Below are 22,463 nucleotides of genomic sequence, written 5' to 3' on the forward strand. Positions count from 1 at the left end.
AAACACACTCTGGTGCATTTGCTATACCACTATTGCTCATTTGCTGAAACAGAAATACAATCATGCAACAAAAGCACAAGGAAATGAGTAAGATGCAAGTGTGCCTGTCACAATGGGGCTCGTATAAAAGTATATTTAACAAGCTTTTGGTAAAATTTAAGTTGATAAATACAGTGGTACCTCGGGGTACGAACAGCCTCTCCGCTAAGTGTTATGTTATTGTTATCTGCTGACAAAAGTATCGGGATCCCTCCTCATTGTTGTCACACAGGAAGGGAAAATGGAAGAAATTGTTGCCTCATTTTTGCAGCCATGACATCTTTTGGGAAAAGGTTGCTATTTGCAAGGCGTTCTTGTTCATCCCAAACATCAAGTTCATTTGCACCAAACTCTTTCAAGGACACAATTATTCAGAAGATATTGGTATAATTGATAGGAAAGATTCCTGGGGAACTTAAATCTCACGAGGTTTGTACCAAAACTTTTATGTTGTCATGAAACTCATTAAAGGGTAATCAGTAAATTTGGAGTACAATAAACATGCCGTTCTCATTGGCAAATTTATTAGACTGAAACTAATACATTTTCAGTAGAACACTAGTTCAAGCTGTAAAGCAAGCACATTCAGTGTTTCCCATATATTCATGTCTTTGAGGCAGCCCGTCTTTGCTCATTGATACATTCTAACGCACTTAGGGCCTCATGTATTAAACGTTGGTAATCACAAAAACCTGGTATAAGCCCTTTTTCATTGCAAAGTTGAGATGTATCAAGAATAAACTGAACATGGAAATGTGCGGTGCCTCGCGCCAACTTCATGGCTTGCGTATGCACATTTCTACATGCTTTAAGTGATGCAGGGTAACTATTTGAATAAATATTTTTTTATTAATATGAATTATGTACACATCAGAGACACATGATTAATCAACACACCTCCGTGTGTGCAATTATGCAAATTGATATATAGCCCATCCATCCATCCATCTTCTTCCGCTTATCCGAGGTCGGGTCGCCTAAGCAGGGAAGCCCAGACTTCCCTCACCCCAGCCACTTCGTCCAATGTGTCCTGGGTCTTCCCTAAGGCCTCCTACCAGTTGGACGTGCCCTAAACATCTCCCTGGGGAGGCGTTCGTGTGGCATCCTGACCAGATGCCCAAACCACCTCATCTGGCTTCTCTCGATGTGGAGGAGCAGCAGCTTTACTTTGAGCTCCTCTCGGATGGCAGAGCTTCTCACCCTATCTCTAAGGGAGAGCCCCGCCACCCGGCGGAGGAAACTCATTTCGGCCGCTTGTACCCGTGATCTTGTCCTTTCGGTCATGACCCAAAGCTCATGACCGTAGGTGAGGATGGGAACGTAGATCGACCGGTAAATTGAGAGCTTTGCCTTCCGGCTCAGCTCCTTTTTCACCACAACGGAACGATACAACGTCCGCATTACTGAAGACGCCGCATCGATCCGCCTGTCGATCTCACGATCCACTCTTCCCTCGTTCGTGAACAAGACTCCTAGGTATTTGAACTCCTCCACTTGAGGAAGGGTCTCTTCCCCAACCCGGAGATGGCACTCCACCCTTTTCCGGGCGAGAACCATGGACTCGGACTTGGAGGTGCTGATTCTCATCCCAGTCGCTTCATACTCGGCTAAGAACCGATCCAGTGAGAGGTGAAGTTCACGGCCAGATGAAGCCATCAGGACCACATCGTCTGCAAAAAGCAGAGACCTAATCCCGCAGCCACCAAACCATAACCCCTCAACGCCTTGACTGCCCCTAGAAATTCTGTCCATAAAAGTTATGAACAGAATCGGTGACAAAGGACAGCCTTCACCCTCACTGGAAATGTGTTCGACTTACTGCCGGCAATGCGGACCAAGCTCTGACACTGATCGTACAGGGAGCGGACCGCCACAATAAGACATTCCGATACCCCATACTCTCTGAGCACTCCCTGCAGGACTTCCCGAGGGACACAGTCGAATGCCTTCTCCAAGTCCACAAAGCACATGTAGACTGGTTGGGCAAACTCCCATGCACCCTCAACAACCCTGCCGAGAGTATAGAGCTGGTCCACAGTTCCACGACCAGGACGAAAACCACACTGTTCCTCCTGAATCCGAGGTTCGACTATCCGGCGTAACCTCCTCTCCAGTACACCTGAATAAACCTTACCGGGAAGGCTGATACATAGGCAAAGTAGTAAAAAAAGTTGTAAGTTGTAAAAAAAAAAAAAAACATTACATTACCAGCATGTTAGCCAGGTATATAAAAGTCCCATACAAAGCAGCTGAACAAGCCGGAATTAAAGTGTAATTTGAAGCGACAGACAGTTTTCCCTAATGTAATCAAAGCTACAGGGCTGGCAAAAAATAGAACTGTGCTTGTTGTATTTTTTTGTTTCTTTAAACAAAGATACACTGCACGTACAACATGGCAGGAAAGACATCGCTGTCTGTTCCTAGCACCGTCAAATAACGGATTCACGGTTAGAACAGGTGGTTCTCAGACTTGACTGATATGTACCTATCTTGGAACTTTTGACAGTATACAGTACCGACCAAAAGTTTGGACACAAATTCTAATTCAATGCGTTTTCTTTATTTTCATGACTATTTACATTGTAGATTGTCACTGAAGGCATCAAAACTATGAATGAACACATGTGAAGTTATGTACTTAACAAAAAAAGGTGAAATAACTGAAAACATGTTTTATATTCTAGTTTTTACAAAATAGCCACCCTTTGCTCTGATTAGCATTTTGTACACTCTTGACATTCGATGAGCTTCAAGAGGTTGTCACCTGAAATGGTTTTCACTTCATAGGTGTGCTTGAAGCTAAGTCATGAAAATAAAGAAAACACATTGAATGAGGAGGTGTGTCCACATTTTTGGCCTGTACTGTATATGTATTGATTTTCTTGCTTTAGACTAACTTTTTGCAAATGTGCCAATTATGCAAAGTTGACAATTAAGTTGTTACGCTCTCCCTACCTGTAAGAAATAGTTTGCACTCCTGAATGAAACAGTGAAATTGTTTGGAGAAAAAAACGAATGCAAGGATGTTTGCGTCACGTGACCGTGGACATCGACTCTGACACAAACATCCGCCGATCACAGACCACCGAGCTCGAGTGCCAGGGCAGGGCACTCACTTTCCCAGGAAGTCCCACACCATGCCCCCTATCTGCTGGGGGGCGGCGGACACAGCGGGGAGCGGGTCAGGGGGGGCTTTGCCACCCGGACGAAGGGTAGGGCGAAAGGCAGAGGAAGGAAGGGGGCTGAGACGGATCAATCATACGGGGGGAAGGATGATGATGATGATGGTGAGGTGAAGGGTGGTGGAAAATGAAGCAAGGGAGAGGTCATTGAGAAGGCAGAAAAGGGAGAAGAGAAAGGAGGTAAGAATGGCAAAGAAGAAGACTGTTAATCCACTCACGAACAACTACATGAAGTGTGTGAGATGTTGACTCTTTTGCTGTTCAATAAAAACAACACCATTAAACATCATTTGTACAACCAATCAACAAGCAGCATGAGTACGCAAGAGACAAAAGTACATACTTGACATACAGCTTGTAAAGCAACAGGATGAAATAAGGAGCACAGAACTAACAATACACTCACTGCCCACTTAGTAAGGTAAGAATTAGGGATGTGACAATATGAAAATTACATATATCGGTCATTTTGTCACCAAAATGATCACGGTTATCATTATTTTCACAGTATCATTGAATGTGCTCAAAAATTACTCATACACACTTATAACTAAGCTTTATGTAAAACATTTCATAATATAAATAAATAGCCACACTATAAACAATTGGCAGAAGACATGTTATATAATATTGCTCTGGCTACTTGCGAGAAATACTTTTTTGAATGTTTAAATATGTTTCTCTTCTTCCATTTTAATTTGTAAAAGTCTTTGTGTCTTTTAATGATAACGAAAAAAAGGTGTGTTAAGGGCTGTACGCCCGGTTTGTATGATGTCACGCAAATTCACGTCTTGTTTTCATATTGCTTCCAGTATCAATTGATCTCTGTGCATAGTAGAGCACCTCCTGTAAGTTTAATGTGAACAATTTAATATCTTAGTTTCTGAGGCAGTAATGTAATTGTACAAGTTTAGATTAAGGAATGTTGTTTTTAAATAGCGAAAAAAGGTAATGTCTCTTGTTTTCATACTAGTAATAAAGTTAGCTAGTGCTAGCTTAATTCTCCAATAAATTAGCAGTGCTACCAGTCCATGAGTTTATCAGTAGTATCTAAAAATACCGCATTAAGTATGTATCAACGCAGACTAATCACCCAATTTATTTTGACTGCACATGCTCCTTTACGGAATGGGGGTTAAATCACCAAAATGATTCCCGAGCGCAGCCACCGCTGCAGCTCACTGCTTTCCTCACCTCCAGGGAGGTGGAACAAGGGAGTGGGTCAAATGCAGAGGGTAATTTCACCACACCGAGTGTGGTACTTTAACTTTAACCCAGTGCTTCTTAATTATTTTCTGTTACACCCTCCCCAGGAAGAAGCGAACATTTTGCACCCCTCCACTCTCAGCTATAGAGGGTATCATTTGTCTAAACATTTTTTATAATTAAAACTCTGCACAAAATTGGATCCTTGTAAACATAAAAAAAGAAGAAAAAAAAGAAGGAAATAGAAAAATAAATAAATACTGGAATGACTATCATCAAAGTTATTTCGTTTGTAACAGAAAATATTTAAAGTACATCAATTTGCCTTAAATCCAAAACAGTAATATTTATTTAAACTATAAAAAATATTTTTGGCCAACTAGAGCCACTTTAATACTGAACATTTTAATTAAATCAACTCAATAAATAATAAATTCAAATTAAACAGAAAACGTATCCTCCCTGCATAATATATAAAAAACTTTAACCTACAAAACCAAAATGAATAAAATAATTTGTGATGATTTATCAAATCAAAAAAGGAAATTAAGAATAATGGCTAGATGAGCACATGTTATAGTGCACAGCTTTACAAAGTGAGGTTTGAAGCATGATACTGCATGATACTGATAAAGCACGTCCCCCGTGTCACACGTCCTTGGCACCGCAAATTTGAGAACAACTGCGTTAACCGGGTATGGAACTTGAGGTAATACTGTGAAAAAGTTTTAAGCAAATAAATAATATGAATTCCGAAAAAAACTTCTTTTTTTTTAAAATGTCCATGCAAGACATTTTCACATTACGTTTGTTTAAAAAAATTTGGCTATTTTTTTCAATAAATTAAAATGCAAGCAAGTCATTTACTGTGATTAATCTTGATTCATTACAATCTGATTTTGAAAAGTAATCAAAAAAGGTTCAAGAGAAACACTGCTAGGGCCTCAAAAAAGTGAAAAGGTTATAAAAATGGACCCTTTGGAATAGGGACACATAGAGGCATTTTAACTGAAGAAGAGAGTGCCTTGTTTTTTTTTTTTTTTTGCAATTTTGTTAAAAACTGCACTTATTATATTTATCATTACTCTGTTGTTGGAATTCATACATTTAGATTTGTTGTACTGTGTTACCTCTTACATAAATTATAATTTCAATAATGTATTAATTATTACATTATTTACTATTTATTTAAATTATAGTTAAATTGAGTATCATATATCCAGCAAATATAAATGTATTATTTTAAATGTATTCATTACTGTCCAGTGTGTCTATACATTTTATTTTATTTGTTTCTTTATTTTTGATTCCAGAGTAATGTATCTGTTATTACACATTAGCTTCCCCCTGGAATATATGTGCAGTAATAGAAAGTGAATCGGTAAAAAATACAATACAATGGAAGAAATATACAAAAAAACGTATTCCTAGTCGTTTTCAGACATGTCCAATTGCGCACGTCAAAAAGGTGTTATATTCTTTAATGCAACTGAAAAGAAGACATTAACATGCTGACTACAACCACAATCAAAATATATTAAAGGGAAACTGCATTATTTTATTTTTATTTTGCCTATCATTCACAATTCTTATGGAATACAAAAACCTCCATAAGGTTTTATATACGCGCTGTAAGTATATATGTAATGTAGTAACAGGCACATTTATGATAACACGTAATATTTTTGTATTTTGCTCATTTTAGGCATACAGAGGTGCATTCATTTCACAAATGCTTTTCAATGTTCGCTTTTTCCTTCGACAACATCACTGATTACTACTCACTTCAGCAAACATAACTACATACCACATACTGTACAATGTCGGCTGTCCAGTAGGATACCGACTGTTAGGATGTTCAGATGAAGAATAACTATATTCCTCACGAAGAAAAAAGATGGCTGGCACCAAGCGCAGACCAAGCGACTTCATGTCTTTCTCGTCATCTCCAAGTCTAAAAATTTGATGCCAAAGTTGACCAACTTATCGGGTTATGTCCTCATCCTTGTACTATCAAGGTGAGAGGTATTATTAATGATCTAAAATAAACTTTCACGAGCTCTGAGGTAAGAAAGCAGCTCACCAGCCGATGATGTACACATAGCCACACAAGCAAGTGACCTCCCTCTGATCACGGCGCTGCTATAAATAGTTAGTCTGCGTTAGCGCTTATAATACAATATAAATAATACTTAGCTAATATTCAAGTCACAAAATGTAAATGGAGTATTGTTGGCCCTTTTTGGATGTATTTTAAAGGGCTTCATGGGTGGAATAGAGGAGCTCCCATTGGCTCCATTGTAAGCAGACTTTTATTTACACTTATTTATGAGTTAGAATGCATTTAAAACAGGGGTTTCAAACGTACAGCTGCAGGCTGAACAGGTTTTAACCGGCCATCGGGATGAGTTTGCTAAGTATAAAAATGAGCCCAAATTTTTTGAATAAAAGAAACTGCTGTTGGGCTTCACGGTGGGAGAAGGGTTTGCGCGTCTGCCTCCTGAGTAGTCTGGGGTTCAATCCCGGGCTCGGGATCTTTTCCGATGGCCATGGATGAAGTACTGGCTGTTCAGAGTCGGGACTCAGGATGGACCGCTCGTCGGGACCCAGGATGGACCGCTCGCCTGTTTATTGGTTGGGGACATCTCTGCGCTGCTGATCCGACTCCGCTTGGGATGGTTTCCTGTGGACGGGACTCTCGCTGCTGTCTTGGATCCGCTTTGAACTGAACTTTCGCGGCTGTGTTGGAGCCACTATGGATTGAACTTTCACAGTATCATGTTAGACCCGCTCGACATCCATTGCTTTCGGTCCCCTAGGGGGAGGGGGTTGCCCACATATGAGGTCCTCTCCAAGGTTCTCATAGTCATCATTGTCACTGGCGTCCCACTGGGTCTGAGTTCTCCTTGCCCTTATGTGGGTTTTTCTGAGGATGTCGTAGTCCTAGTGATTTGTACAGTCCTTTGAGACATTTGTGATTTAGGGCTATATAAATAAACATTGATTGATTGATTGATTGACTTTGTGAAATTTGCATGTCCGCCCCGTGAATGCGTGGGTTCCCTCCAGGTACTCCGGCTTCCTCCCACTTCCAAAGACATGCACCTGGGTATCGGTTGACTGGACACACTAAATTGGCCCGAGTGTGTGAATGTGAGTGTGAATGTTGTCTGTCTATCTGTGTTGGTCCTGCGATGAGGTGGCGACTTATCCAGGTTGTACGGCGCCTTGCGCCCGATTGTAGCTGAGATAGGCACCAGTGCCCCCCGTGATCCCAAAGGGAATAAACGGTAGAAAATGGATAGATGGATGAAACTGCTGTTCTAAATGTGTCCACTAGATGTTGCAATAGCAATTATTTGTAGATTATGCTACAATGTAAAAAAAAAATAAACCACATGATCTTATTGCACTAGTGGAGGAAAATTAGCAAACTAAATAAATAACATAATGTAATTTGATTTTGATATTATTTTATCTTGATGGATTTAAAATTAACATCAATGAGTTGACTAATGAACATTATCATATAGTTTATTAAGAAAGTATAAATAACGAAATATAAATATAGAATAAAATACTATTAACCGTAACATGCAAGTGTAAAAAAAAAACAACAACATTATGATTTGTACATTTTTAGAATGGGCTTGTTCTATTTTTAAACAAAGAAAACAATCTGAAGTTGTCTTTATTTTTAAGTTACCATGCTGCGATTTCACCAGTCTGGTCTAAAATGACTTTGATACCCCTGATTGAAAAAAATAAATTTGTCGTTTTGTTTCTCATAATGATTGTGAATGATAGGCAAAATTCCAAAAAAGTGCTGTTCCCCTTTAAAGGCATATTCGTTCATTAGACTCTTAGAAATTAATTAAATTAAAGTTAGTTTCCCTTTCTGAAATAAATAACAGCACACAATTTCAACCCCGTACCTCTACAACCACACAAGATACTGAGTGTAAAATGTTATTAATCTTACCTTTCCAAATCGGCGATTTTCTTGTCTTTGTCGTTTTTCTCGGTCTCCACTTCCCGTAGGATGTCCAGGAGCCTCTCCACCTCCATCTGAGCCTTGCTGGCCTCGTCCTTGTAGAAGTTCACCTCCTTTTCCAGCAGCTTCACCCGGTCCACGTAGTCCGGGTTCCCTCTGGGGCCCGACTGATGCTCCACCTCGTGGGCTTTCTGCATCCACACAAACAAAACACACACAAAGACGGACTCAGTGTGACACACAACACTTTTACGCTACTTATATGAGCTTGTCCGCTTGCTTTACTGCCATCCGCCTGAATGAAAGACAGACTAAATAAGACACGGGCATCATTAGTGGCACAAGGCTCATTTGCTTTATCGCAGCAATCTAGCTCAATGTAACGTCCTTATGAGATTCACTTTTCACAAACAAACACACACACACGGTATGAACAGTGCGTTTGTGTATTAACAAGCACACTAATGCAAACAAGGTCAATGCCGCATGATTGTCAACAACGTACACGAGTGCAGCCACACGTCGACACGGTGCAAGAAAACAGCCTCGGCCAAACCCCTGCAGTGACGGCCGACCACACTCGGGACTTCAGCGAACCACATTGAGACAGTGGCGAAGCGTGGCGACATTGAGACAACATGCAAACCAGGTCCAACGCGTCATGCAAAGCCAACAATTTACACACGTCTTTGCACCGCATCTCTAATTAAGGGTGAACACTGAACTAAACTTTTCTACTCAACTACATATTTGTTCCATTTTAAAACTGCAAAACAATGTAAAACGTTGTAACATACATAAATATATTAATTAATTTCACTTCCAACACGATACCAATATTGGAGCCTTCAGTATTGCCCGATTCCGACCTGCTACGATATCAGCAGGAATTATACACACTTTTATTATTTTGTAATGTGGAATGTTGGAGATGTTTTATCTAGTAATATGAGTCAAAGAGAGAACAATGGTTGGTATGAAAAAACACAAACCTATTTATTATTAACTTTCTGGAATGGATTTATGCTGTTATTAGTGGCCATTAGGGTTGTCCCGATATTAATATTTTGAGTACCAAATTGTATTTTGATACTCTTCAATACTTTTCAAAACAAAGGGAATCACAAATTAAAGTGAATTACTGGCTTTATTAAAAAGAAAATCTTATCAAATATTTAACCTAAATTTCTTCTGTAGAGACTCCTACCACCCCCACCAAGGACTGTTTTCACTGCTGGACTCTAGAAAGAAGTTCCGCAGCCTCCGTAGCAGAACATTTGCTTCTGTAACAGCTTCTTCCCTCAGGCCATAAGACTCTTGAACGCATCATAATAATCCCCTCAACTCCCCCCCAAAACGGATGAACTCGCTGGACTATAAAGAAAATATAAAGACAATATAACAAACATCCATAAACGTGGACGCATATGCAAAAGTGCAATGTATTTATCTGTACACTAATCTATTTGTATCTGTACATTATTGCTCTTTTATCCTGCACCAAAACGAGCTAATGCAACAAAATACCGTTTTTATCTGTACTGTAAAGTTCAAATTTGAATGACAATAAAAGGAAGTCTAATAAAAATCATTGTAACCAAAGAAAAATGTTGTCATTAAAGAACATATTGCCCATACTAGACACTTGTCTTTAAGTCGTAAGTAAGCAAACAAAAGCTTCTAATTTGGCTGCTGACGTAGACAGTAACATATTGTGTCATTTTTGGTTGTATTATTTTGTCAAAATTATAAGGGACAAGCTGTATAAAATGAATTAATAATCTACTTGTTCATGAACTGTTAATATCTGCATACTTTCTGTTTTAAAATGTTCCATCTAGACTTTTGTTACATTTCAATAAGCACTTATTCTTCTATATTTTGGATACTTTACATAAGTTTGGGAGATACTATAAATTTAGGTAACAATCCAATACCAAGTAGTTACAGTATTATACATTGGTCATAAATAAAGTTCTCCTTTGTCCAGGAACGTATTTCCTGTGTTTATAAACAGTAAAGAAATGACAAAAGATTTTGTAATAATAAAAAATATCGATGTAATCATAGTAGTATCGACTCTTTACAGCTCTTTTGCTTGGTATCATTACAGTTGATATCTGTGTAGATACACCAAATGGCATTTGTTTTCATTCAGGAGCGCTTGCTTGCTGTTAGCGGTTAGCTATTGTATCCTCCTTCCTCGTGCTGCAGGGATCTGAAAAGTAATTTATCTGTAGCCATGGCAACAAGGATTAGTGATTTAGAAATAATTAAGATGTCCGGAAAAAAAAGTACTGGTATTTTTTAGAAGCAGTACAGTACAATTTTTAATTATTTAGTACCGTGGTACTTTATTAGTACCGGTATACTGTACAATCCTAATGGCCACAATAAAACTCTTGATGCAGTAAGAATGATGTGGACACGTTTGTTATTGGTTTTAATACTAAGACTTTGTATGTGTAAGTAATATACAACTATAACTGTTTGATACTTGTTTGTATTGTACCATGATTAAAGTACCTTTTATAAATGACTTTGTGTGCTCATTGGAAGACATTTACATGTTAACTGTCGTGCTTTGCACAAGTAAACACGTTGCAGGACTGCTTGTATCAGAGATTTTAGATGCAAACCGATACAACCAGATTTGTTTTGCTGAAATCGGACCGATATATATCAATATCAGATCGGGAAATCCTAGCTTATAGCAAGTTGGCAAACACAGGAGTCATGATACTAATTTGGAGGAACGGTGATCAATGAATCTGAGTCATCAAACAACTTTCGCCCATACTTATTAATGTAAGCTTAAAAGAAAATAATTTTCCCTTGAAAAATATCTATTGAAAAGGCATACCTTTTGTAGTCAGGATTGTCTTATTATCAAGTCAATAAAGTCCATAAAACAACACTAAAAACGCCTGTGGTCAGTTTCATGTACGCATGTCCAATACATCGCTATTATATAAACAGGCAAAGAATACTCTATTGCAGAATATAGATCAGATTTAGCAAAAATGTGACAAGCACAAACACTTGCTGCCCAATGTGAAGCTCCTTTTACACCAGTAGAGTGCATGGTCAACATGCATCGGGGACAGGGACAGTGGGGAGGAGTAGAGGGCAGAAGCAGAGCCTCATGTGCTGAAAGGCGCCATGTGTCGTCTCCCAAAGTCCTCATGCGTTCCGTGTTGTGGCTCAAAAAGGGAGGAACTTACAGGATTGTTCACGTGACTGAAAAGCTGCTCAGCTTGCTACGTTGCGACAGGAGGGAGCGGGTCCGCAGAGGGTTGAGGAGAGGACGTGTTAGGAATCAGTGTGAGGCAAGAGACAACAGCAGGACTTTGTTATACATGGTTACACAGCGCAGACACACGCAAAAGACCAGATGAGGCGGAAAGAATGTGCGCTACAATCGTTTTGGTGCCGTTTACAGGAGCATCATAGTCACAGGCAGAGGTGGGTAGAGTAGCCAGAAATTGTACTCAAGTAAGAGTACTGTTACTTTAGAGATTTATTACTCAAGTAAAAGTAAGGAGTAGTCACCCAAATATTTACTTGAGTAAAAGTAAAAAGTATGTTGTGAAAAAACTACTCAAGTACTGAGTAACTGATGAGTAACCTGTTCGTTTAATGATTACGGCAACAAATAATGCACAAAAACATAAAAATAGCAATGAGCGAATTCAGAGCCAGGAATATCTCTTAAGCAACTAAAACAATATTAAATATCAAATAATAATACATTAAAATTAAAAAAAATTAAGGCAAATTGAGCCACAATAACTTAACAGCACCATAGGCTCAGTAGGCATTCATTGATTGATTGATTGATTGAAACTTGTATTAGTAGATTGCAGTACAGTACATATTCCGTACAATTGACCACTAAATGGTAACACCCCAATAAGTTTTTCAACGTTAATCAATTACTTAATAAATGACCAAGTCGAGGTGATCTACCTCATATATACTTATACACATATCATATATATATATATATATATATATATATATATATATATATATATATATATATATATATATATACATTTATATATACAGTATATAATTTATATTTATTTATTTTGCCGTTTTTGTTCACATGTTAAAGGTGTTTTAATGAATATACATGCATGTTTAACATATAGATTCCTATCTTTAATGAAGACAAGAATATAAGTTGGTGTATTACCTGATTCTGATGACTTGCATTGATTGGAATCGGACAGTATAGTGCTGATAACGTCACGGTTTTTAAATGGAGGAGAAAAAAAGTTCCTCCTTCCTGTCTAATACCACATGAAAGTCGTTGGTTTTTGGCATCTTATTTGTCCAGCTTCCATATTGTTTTTATACACTTTACAAGAAATACATTGGCGGCAAACTCCGTAGCTTGCTAGTTTGTTTGCGCTGGCTTTCGGAGACTCTTATTTTGTTAGCGCAGGCGCGATGGAGCGGCACTTTTATTGTGAAGACAGGAACTGTGCGATCAGTCTTTAGGCTTTTGACGGGAAGTACGGTTGAAATAAAAAAGTGTCTTTTTTCCTTTACACTTTTGATTGATTGGTTGATTGATTGAAACTTTTATTAGTAGATTGCGCAGTACAGTACATATTCCGTCCAGTTGACCACTAAATGGTAACACCCCAATAAGTTTATCAACATGTCGGGTTCTACGTGTGACGGTCACGTGACCACCTGGCTCTGTTTGATTGGTCCAACGTCACCAGTGACTGCATGTGATTGGTGAAACGCAAGCATGCGTAATCCTACTTTGAATGAGTGTCTGACAAAATCAAAACAAACAAAGCGTGCATTAACAGATCGATAAAAAAAAAAAGTAGCGAGTAGCGACCTGATTGCAGATAAATGGAACAGAGTAAAAGTAGCGTTTCTTCTCTATAAATATACTCAAGTAAAAGTAAAAGTATGTTGCATAAAAACTACTCTTAGAAGTACAATTTATCCCAAAAGTTACTCAAGTAGATGTAACAGAGTAAATGTAGCGCGTTCCTACCCACCTCTGGTCACAGGTAACATTGAGTTCTGTCCATGAAAGGTCCCTAAATATTGACATATTTTGCTAAAGATCCCACAATTTGAATTGGACGTGTGTTGATGCTGTCATTTCGACAGTTTAAAACTACTTTTCGTAAGTTTTGTATGTCTGTAGCTTCAATGCTTATGAAGTTATGTTATAGACTTGCACCTGTTTTTTACGTTTGTATATGTACACTCACTGGAACTCTGCATACATCATACAACAATGCAATAATAAGGACAGGAGGATGCTCATTGCTATGAGCGCTTAAGTCAGTGGTGCCAAACGCACGGCCCGAGGGCCGGATCAGGCTTGCGAACAGGTTTTATCAGGCCCGCAGGATCAGTTTCTGAAGTAAAAAAGTTAAACTAAAATTTTTGAATGAAAGAAACAGCTGTTCTAAATGTGTCCACTGGATGTCGCAATAGCCATTCTTTGTATCTTTGTAGACAATGCTACATATCTACAAAATAAAAATGAGTACAACAGTCTCGGAAAATGATCAAATTACATAAAAAAAAAATACTGTAATTTGATTTTGATATAATTTTTTTATCTTGATGAATTGAAAATGAACAAATTTATTCAGAAAATATAAATAACGACAAATAAAGATAGAATACTACAACATTTAAGTGTAAAAAAAAACCAACAAAATTATGATTGTACAATTTCAGGATGTGCTTGTTATATTTTGAAATAAAAAAAACAATCTGAAGTTGTCTTTATTGTTATCGTGCCGGGATTTTCCCACTTGGGACAAGATTTGTCTTTATTTGGCCCCTGATCTAAAATGAGTTTTACACCTCTGTTACCAGTCCGGCCCACTTGGAAATAGATTTGTCTTTATGTGGCCCCTGATCTAAAATGAGTTTTACAGCTCTGGCTTAAGTGCTATCCTTAAACCTACATTTTGAAGATGACATTGTGCGAGGTTAGTTTTTTCGCTGACGAAAAACACAAGGAGTCAAAACTTACAGGTGGCACATTGGTAGAGCTTTTTTAAAGATGTGTGGGAAAGACTGCAATTTTATAAAGTGCACTTTGTCCAACGAATGCCGTATATCACATACACCAAAGTAATATAAAGGACAGAAGGATGCTAACGTTGGCAAGACTGGCATAGCTATATTAGCTGAAGTGCTATCATTACACTCACATTATAACAGCGGCCTTGTACTATGTCAGCTTTTTTGCTGAAGAAAAAAAAAAGATCCAACTTACAGTTCTCATATTGGTGGAGCGTATTTTAAGATGTTTAGTGAAGTCCAAAGGCAAAACCCAATAACTAAATTTTGGTCAAAACTGAGCTGATAATAATTTTGGAGTTCCTAGGTGATATGCTTTATTTACATTAGTGTATGCGATATTGTAATTTGTTCTGTAAGTAAGCTGTTACGCACATGGCAGGACCTAGCAACTACCACATAACCGCGTAGATACAACAGAAAAACCTAGTATCTCAAGGGACCAATCGGAGCTTCTTTGTCAGTCGCCTTATTGTCTTTAATGATACATTTGCACAAATGGGGGCCGACGGTCAACCTGATTATGTGATATTATGGCACGAGGGAATATTTGGAAGATTGGCCCAGGACGTTGTAAGCACCTTCATTAACTGTATTGTTTTTAATTCTTCCCCTTGCATACTCTTTTGGGCAGATAACTGTGGAGGTAAAAAAAAAACTGGATGCTGTACACGGCTCTTGCCCAATGTGCAAACTCAGAATGGGGCCCACCTGAGATTGTGATAAAATGCCTGGAGAAAGGGCACACGTTCATTAGAGCAGATTCAATAAATGGCTCAATCGGCAAGAAAATGAAAGCTCAAGAAAACATCTATACGTTTGATGACTTTGTAAATCTTTGTAAGACAGCATCAATATAGATTGGTTTTCCTTTGTTTTCTCAAAATCAGCTAGAAGTGAGTTACTAGGTTTTGCCTTTGGACGGGAGTGCTATGCTAGCTACAGTGCTAACGTTACTATCAAGTTTTAACAGCAACGTAATGCTCAATTAGCCTATTCCCCGGAGATTAAAGCAATGATCAAATGTGCAACTTTCATGTATGTAGATGACTGACAGATACTTGGCAGAGATTTATTTTAGAATGTGTAGAGAAGCCTGTTTTTTTTGTATTGTATTTTTCCAAAGAAGACATATGCAAGTGGCAGGCTCATCTACATTTTTGCTTCATGTCATCATAAACATCATCTAAAAGGTCAATTTTGCATAATATCTATCTAATCCATTTTTATCGCTTATTCCTCTTGAGGTAGTGGGGAGCTGGAGCTATTAAGGGATCCTTAATATGCCTGATTATATTGTACAATATGGAGAAAGCACACCCTTATTACAACAATATATAGGACCCAGGTAACTTACAGAAAAATCTAGAACACAGGTGTCAAACTCCTGGCTGGATGATATAAAAATCAACATCTACAACCGCCCCTCTTAACACACTGCTGATCTAGAACATTCTATCAACTTCAAGACCATTAATCTGTTTGTACAATGAACTTCTTGTCACTTTCCTTTGTTAACAGCGAGGTTAAAGACTAAATTGTATGTTCCGATGCTGACATGACCCAAAGTGAATATTGAGACTAGACAGGTGGTCATTAACAGTCAAATAAACCTTTATACCTAAACATGTCTGAATAGAAGATACTGACCATTTATTTAATATTGTACCACTTACCTTCTGTAACTGCGTCTCCAACTTACTGCACTCTTCCTTTTTCTGCTCAATGGCGATCTCAAGTGACTTGAGCTTGGAGTCCTTTTTGAGGCCAGAGGACGCCAAAGAAGACGCATGCTCCTTGAGATCGATGAGGCTGGACTGAAGCGTAGACACAAGAGAAGTATTGAACAGTACATTCTTAAAGACACAAGGTGTCAAACGCATGTTGATCACGCACCTCTTTTTCTGTTAATTCTATCTGCAGGCTGTTGACTTTCTCTTTGAGGTCCTTGTTCTCCTTCTTGTAGGCGTCCACTTCCTCCAGACGTTCTCGATCTTCCCTCTCCCTCTGGTCCTTCAGACGCTCGATGATTCGCTCCTTACAGGACGCACAGTAAAAACACTTGAATGAAGCCAACAATATGAGCGCCGGTTACTAGGCCTTACCTTCTCGGACAGCGCCTCCTCCAGGGTGGCCAGGGCAGTGTCAGTGTTGGTGGAGTCGGTCTGCAGAGACTTGACGCGGTCCTTCAAGTTGCTCAGCTGCTTGTCTTTGTCCCTCAGCTGCTCCTGCAAGTTCTCAATCTGAGGAGGAGGAGCCCAGCGCCCTCATGTAACAAGCTTGCATACGCCGTCTTTTACAGCAACGATGAGATGTAAAAAAACTGATGTGGACGTGGAAATGTGTTCTGCCTCATGACAACTTCATGTCTGCCGTACACATATTTTGACAGGCTGTGAATACTTGAGCAACGCACAGAGGGGATGTTGGTAATAGTTAACATAAAAAGGGGCAAACTTTTAATCCTCAGACTCTGGAATTCCTTCCAGGTAACAGCGAGAAATGCTACCTCAGTAGAAGCATTTAAGTTCCATCTTAAAAGAAATTTGTATATGCTAGCTTTTAAATAGACCCCCTTTTAGACCAGTTGATTTGCAGTCTCTTTTCTGCTCTGCTGCCCCCTCTCCTGCATGGAGAGGTTATTAGGTGACCACAGATGACGCGCTAGCTGTTCCAAAGTCGGGACCCGGCGTGGACCACTCATCCGTGCATCAGTTGGGGACGTCTCTGCGCTGCTGACTTGTCTCCACTAAAGATGATCCCCTGCGCGGGGGGGAGGCGTCCCCAACTCTGTGGTCGCCTCCAAGGTACCTCATTGTATGCCATTGGGTTGAGTTTTTTCTTGCACTGATGTGAGTTCTAAACCGAGGATGTCATTGTGGCTTTTGCAGCCCTTTGAGACACTTGTGATTAAAGGCTATATAAATAAACTTTGATTGATTGATTGAGAGTGATTGATGATCCCCCAAGATTTCAGCTCAGCAACATTTAGTTTCAACAATGTAAAACAGTTTGAGTCAAGGACACAACATTTCCTATGGGGGTCTGGCTACTGTGTAAACACATTTTGGTATAATTCACATTGGGATGATCAGTCACCCACCTCTTCTGAAGTGTTACATATCATTGTAGCGACAGGGTAGAGCACTAATTTCCCCGAGTCAGTTTTGACAATGCACATCTATCTTCGTCTGCACCTTTTTCCTGACACAACCATTCAGTTCCAGTCTTTTCTTGGAGATACGCAAGGTCAAGCTGACAGTCGCTCTGCCGTTTGCTTAAAACATGAGAAAGAAGCACATCCGACTTGTGATTGGTCAGACCGTAGCGAGCTCAAGCCAGTTGTGGGCCGTTAGGGTCAGCAAGGCCTTCTCTGCTGGCCTAACATAACCAGAAATCGTGATTATAATTAAAGATAAAAGTAACTTTTCAATCAATCAATCAATCAATCAATCAAAGTTTGCTTGTATAGCCCTAAATCACGAGTGTCTCAAAGGGCTGCACAAGCCACGACGACATCCAACGATGGGCCTTTTAATTTTACTTTTTACAGTTGATAGACAATTGCAACAGCCAATGACATGGCCTAAGGTTGAACGTGACATTTACGCATCCTGTTATTGGATACTCATCAGGACCATTAGAAGGTGAATTTGAGAACACGTACACAGTTGATGAACATTTGCAATAGCCAATCAGATCACAAGTTGTTGACAGTAGCCTCTCTAGGTAACCTGATGTTAACGAAACTGTGATTGGATACTCACTTGTAATTCCAAAGTGAGTATCCATTCACAAGTTGCAATTTAGCAGGAAGCGTGAAGTGTTGACCCACAAAGAAGGAGAACAAAATGTTGATTAGATGGCAGATATATATTTGCAATGACATTTTTAGAAGGATATTTAAAGAGAAACTCCATCTTGTGGGACAATGTCAGTGATGAAATGGTGAAAAACCCGCCATTTCCACTCGAATCAACCGACTACGAGCGGTACCACTGGCTTATACGGCGTCGAAAGGGTGCAACAAATTGTGAGTTTAAATATTTTATTTCTTAATTTTTTCATGTTTAATATGATTTTTTGCTATTTTAATTTTGACACTACCACATAAGATATGTTTTAATTGCTGATGCGGGTTTATTGATTTTTAAATGCGCCAGAAAATAACCTGTATTGTACAATCCCTAGTAATGTGTAAATTTGTTCCTTGTATAGTATTTCTCCAGCAATGGTCATGTGGGGACATAACTTATGGTATTTTAAAAGGTAATCATTGAAGTGGGACAGCACTGAAGGCTTAGGTGGGAAACGCACGGCCCTCCACTGACTCAAGCACATGGCTACTTTTAATATGAGGGGGCGTGGTCTGGACGTGTCAAGCCACGCACACGTCTGTGCAGGGTTTCAAGTAGATTACAATTCAACAAAGAAATGTACTTGGATGAATGAGTGCAAACACTTTAATACATCTTAATTTCTACTTGTGTACGCTATTTTCTATTTGTTCGTACTTCCATTTTTGGTAGGAAAGCCACGCAACACTCTTTACATGAGGCCCCAGGTGGGATGTGTGTGACAATCATTAGTACTAAGGATGGTAGCGGATCAGAGGCAAATATATTTTTGATTAAACAGACACTTTCGCAGGTTTGTGGATTTTTGGTCCAAAGGCGAGAGGTCTCACTCTGAGTTGTCTTTGCAGAACTGTTTTAGTCCACAATACAAACACGGAAAGTAAACAAAACCGCCACATTCTCCGTTAATAATTCATGTATATCCAACTATGCATCAAAGACTATAATTGTTCCTTTTTGTGATGTTTACCTTCTTCTGCAGGACATTAATTTTCCTTTCTTTGACCTCCAGCATGTCCTTCATGTCCCTGATTTCTCCAGCAAGTGTGCCTTTCTCCTCCGTCAGGTCCTGCAGCTGCTTGGTTTTCTTGTTGAGGAAGGACTCCTTCTCCTCCAGACGAAGACGCAGAGCATCTACCTGAAGCATGGCGGAGGCAAAGAATACCTCAAAATATGTGCTGGAATCTCGCTTAAAATACAGCTTTCCTTCGCTTACTATAGTCTCAGGGCACTGCAGACTTAAACATTTAAAATGTGTGTTTTTTAGAAACATCTTTTTGATATTACCAGCTGTCTATTGAGTAGTGAAGCTGCTTTCTCATGTGACATCGTACACGGCACACTATTAGCCAATGGCAAACCAATCACAATAAGTTCTCTGTTTTGGTAGCTGGTTGGTTCAGCCACATTGAGCCTCCTCTTTGTTTCAGTTCCATGTACTGGAGGTCTGCTTGTGTGATTAACATTTGTATTCATTTGAAGGCCTACGACGATGCCCAAACATTCCACGTCTTGTAATGCTTTCGGCACAGAACCTAAGCCCCAGACAAAACTGGTTACTACGGGAGAAAAGGTGAACCTCCTCATTGTTATGCTAAAAGAAGGTAGATTAGTTACGTGCTGCCATTTCACGATGAATCCTCAATTCACTAATAAAGAATATAAGGATAACAGTGTCTATCAAAAATACTGTGGCAACAACTTTCACTAACTTGGTTCCTCAATCAGAATAAGACACGAGCGTCACCGTCATCATGATGCAGCTCATTTTTTAGCGTCATCATTTGTATGTAACATTTTTTTTATTTACAGTTATGTACAAGTGTAGCCAGTGTTTAACCCTGTAACACCCCTTGTTGTAAAATTACAACGTTACCTTTAACCATCCTAAAAAACAATCTATTATACATATATATATATATTAGGTTGTTGTTTTTTTAAGACATTTACATAGTCATTGGGTCATATTGTTCAGTCTCACAAGGCTATTGGATCGTACATTTGTTTATCAGTCACACCTTCTGGCCATGAACTCACACAACCTCTCAAGGTTTCCTTTGAACAACATCTATGTTTTTCTTGGACTGGATTCATAAGATTCATGTCAGTAAAATGTCTTTTATATATTGTTTGGTTGTTATTACAATGTCCAAAGCATATACACAAGTAGTTATTGGGGAACAGATAAATCAAATTTCATTTAGAGCTTGTTATATAATTGTTGCAATTATACAACACTGGGTGAACGTGGTAGTCAAAATAGCTGGCTTGTTGCAGTGGGCTCAAACAGGTTGTATTCCCTCGACTACATCACTGCCTGCAGTATTTTCTCTGTACATGGATAGTATACAGTCTACACTTGTGTTGTGTTCTGGTCAAATTTGACTGATTTAAAAGTTTTAACTGTAAAAAATGTAGTTAATTGATCAGCCTGACCTAAAATTACATGACTTTGTCCACAAAGCCCAATGTTTGAATATTAAAATATTTCTCTAAAAACATACAAAAACTTTTGTTTAACTCTACAATTTCTGCATCAAATGCCTCCTACAACAACATCTGAAAGGTCAAATATATATATTTTTTTTAGGTTTTTCTGCATTTGATTCTTACAGGGTTATAAGTGCCTGATCTACTAAGATCCAAATAACATATAATAAAAATATAAATTATTATATACTATAAAATATAATTGCATGTGATCTACAAAGACTGTGTATAAAATTGAAAAGTGGTGAAGACAGCCTTATTTAAATTAGGTAGCTGCATTTTTTGCCTTCCACGTTAATGGTATTATGCTCTCAAACTCCAGCATTTTTAGCGCACTGATACACTACTACAGGGAGACGCTTTCATGCGTCCAGAATGATCCAAACGCAAGGAAACGCTTATTGAAATACGTCTTTCTATTTAATATATTTTCTAAACGAAATAAAGAATGCCATGAATTGATTAACGTGGACCCCGACTTAAACAATTTGAAAAACTTATTCGGGTGTAACCATTTAGTGGTCATTTTTACGGAATATGTACTGTACTGTGCAATGTACTAATAAAAGTTTCAATCAATCAATCAAAAGCAATTTAAAAGAAAAAACGCCAGCAGACACAAAACACATGAAATATATTTGTTTTAATCAGCCACATAAAATCATCCAGCAGCTATAAAAGTATATTGCAGGTTAGACAATATGTCTAATATATTTTATTTCTGACAGTCCAAATAAGTTGATAAGGATCGTAGGACGTAGAATTATCTGTCCATCGTCTGTCTTTGCAGCAAGATCACCTATTTTCTCACAGCCATGTGCGTAACTGTGTCATCTTGCACATACTTTTTAGACGTGTTAATCAGGATGTAAAATACCGCCTACAGAACAGTGATCAGCCTTTGTAGGACACTTTGAGCGTGCTGAATAATTACATTCGCATCTTCTCATCCCAGTACTCTGGACGTTCTGATGATCAGCATATAATCGGCATATTCATGAAGACAGACACGCTAAATGGATTATGCTCCTGATTCTGCTCACTTAAGAGACACAATCCTCTGCTTACAAGTTTAGTTGATCAGTTTTGCATGTGCTATCAAGTTTGCACATGTTCTACTACACACAAACTTTAGCAGATCAGGCCCAAAGGGTTTATGAGTGTGTGTGTGAAAGGTTAGTAACAGCGTGTGAAGGGTTTATAATGATCTAAAGCAATATTTATTAACCATAGGGGCAGAGACTATTAATAGAGCCTGAGCGCCAAAAAATACCTATTTCTCATCACTGGTCCGTGTGGGCCACGACGGTAGTGAGTATCACACTTTTCCATCAGTTGTTACAATCGCAAAAGCAACAGCTATAGTCATTAATGAGGTTCTTAAACGCAAAAATTATGACTAAAGATTTTATTTGCACTTCGGTTTTATTGACAGTTTAGGTAAACATAATTATCAGAAATGTGATTATTTATTTTGCACATCAATGTAAATGTGTTTTCCTCACTTATTTATGAGCCCCTTCTTATGCAGTATATTTGGTTAGTATTTGTTTTTATAATTAGCTTGACCTAAGCCTAAGGTATATTCGATAATCATTTTTATGATTAACACATGGT

General features: G+C 38.6%; 1 protein-coding gene across 7 annotated transcripts in view; it reads right to left on the reverse strand.

The window, feature by feature from the left end:
* Window positions 1-22,463, reverse strand: part of erc2 (ELKS/RAB6-interacting/CAST family member 2) — a 94,960-nt gene that overhangs the window by 25,190 nt on the left and 47,307 nt on the right. For 4 of the 7 annotated variants that reach the window (XM_061874313.1, XM_061874314.1, XM_061874312.1 and 1 more), the window contains 7 exons: window positions 19,327-19,494; window positions 16,605-16,742; window positions 16,396-16,536; window positions 16,176-16,316; window positions 11,646-11,681; window positions 8,410-8,612; window positions 3,156-3,281 (listed from right to left, as the gene is read on the reverse strand). In XM_061874313.1, the coding sequence (XP_061730297.1) occupies window positions 3,156-3,281; window positions 8,410-8,612; window positions 11,646-11,681; window positions 16,176-16,316; window positions 16,396-16,536; window positions 16,605-16,742; window positions 19,327-19,494 (953 nt within the window). The remainder of the gene's footprint in view (window positions 1-3,155; window positions 3,282-8,409; window positions 8,613-11,645; window positions 11,682-16,175; window positions 16,317-16,395; window positions 16,537-16,604; window positions 16,743-19,326; window positions 19,495-22,463) is intronic. The other 3 variants (XM_061874316.1, XM_061874315.1, XM_061874317.1) reach the window with 2 other exon arrangements.

The sequence above is a fragment of the Nerophis ophidion genome, linkage group LG16 (assembly GCF_033978795.1).
Source record: "Nerophis ophidion isolate RoL-2023_Sa linkage group LG16, RoL_Noph_v1.0, whole genome shotgun sequence".
Lineage (NCBI taxonomy): Eukaryota > Metazoa > Chordata > Actinopteri > Syngnathiformes > Syngnathidae > Nerophis > Nerophis ophidion.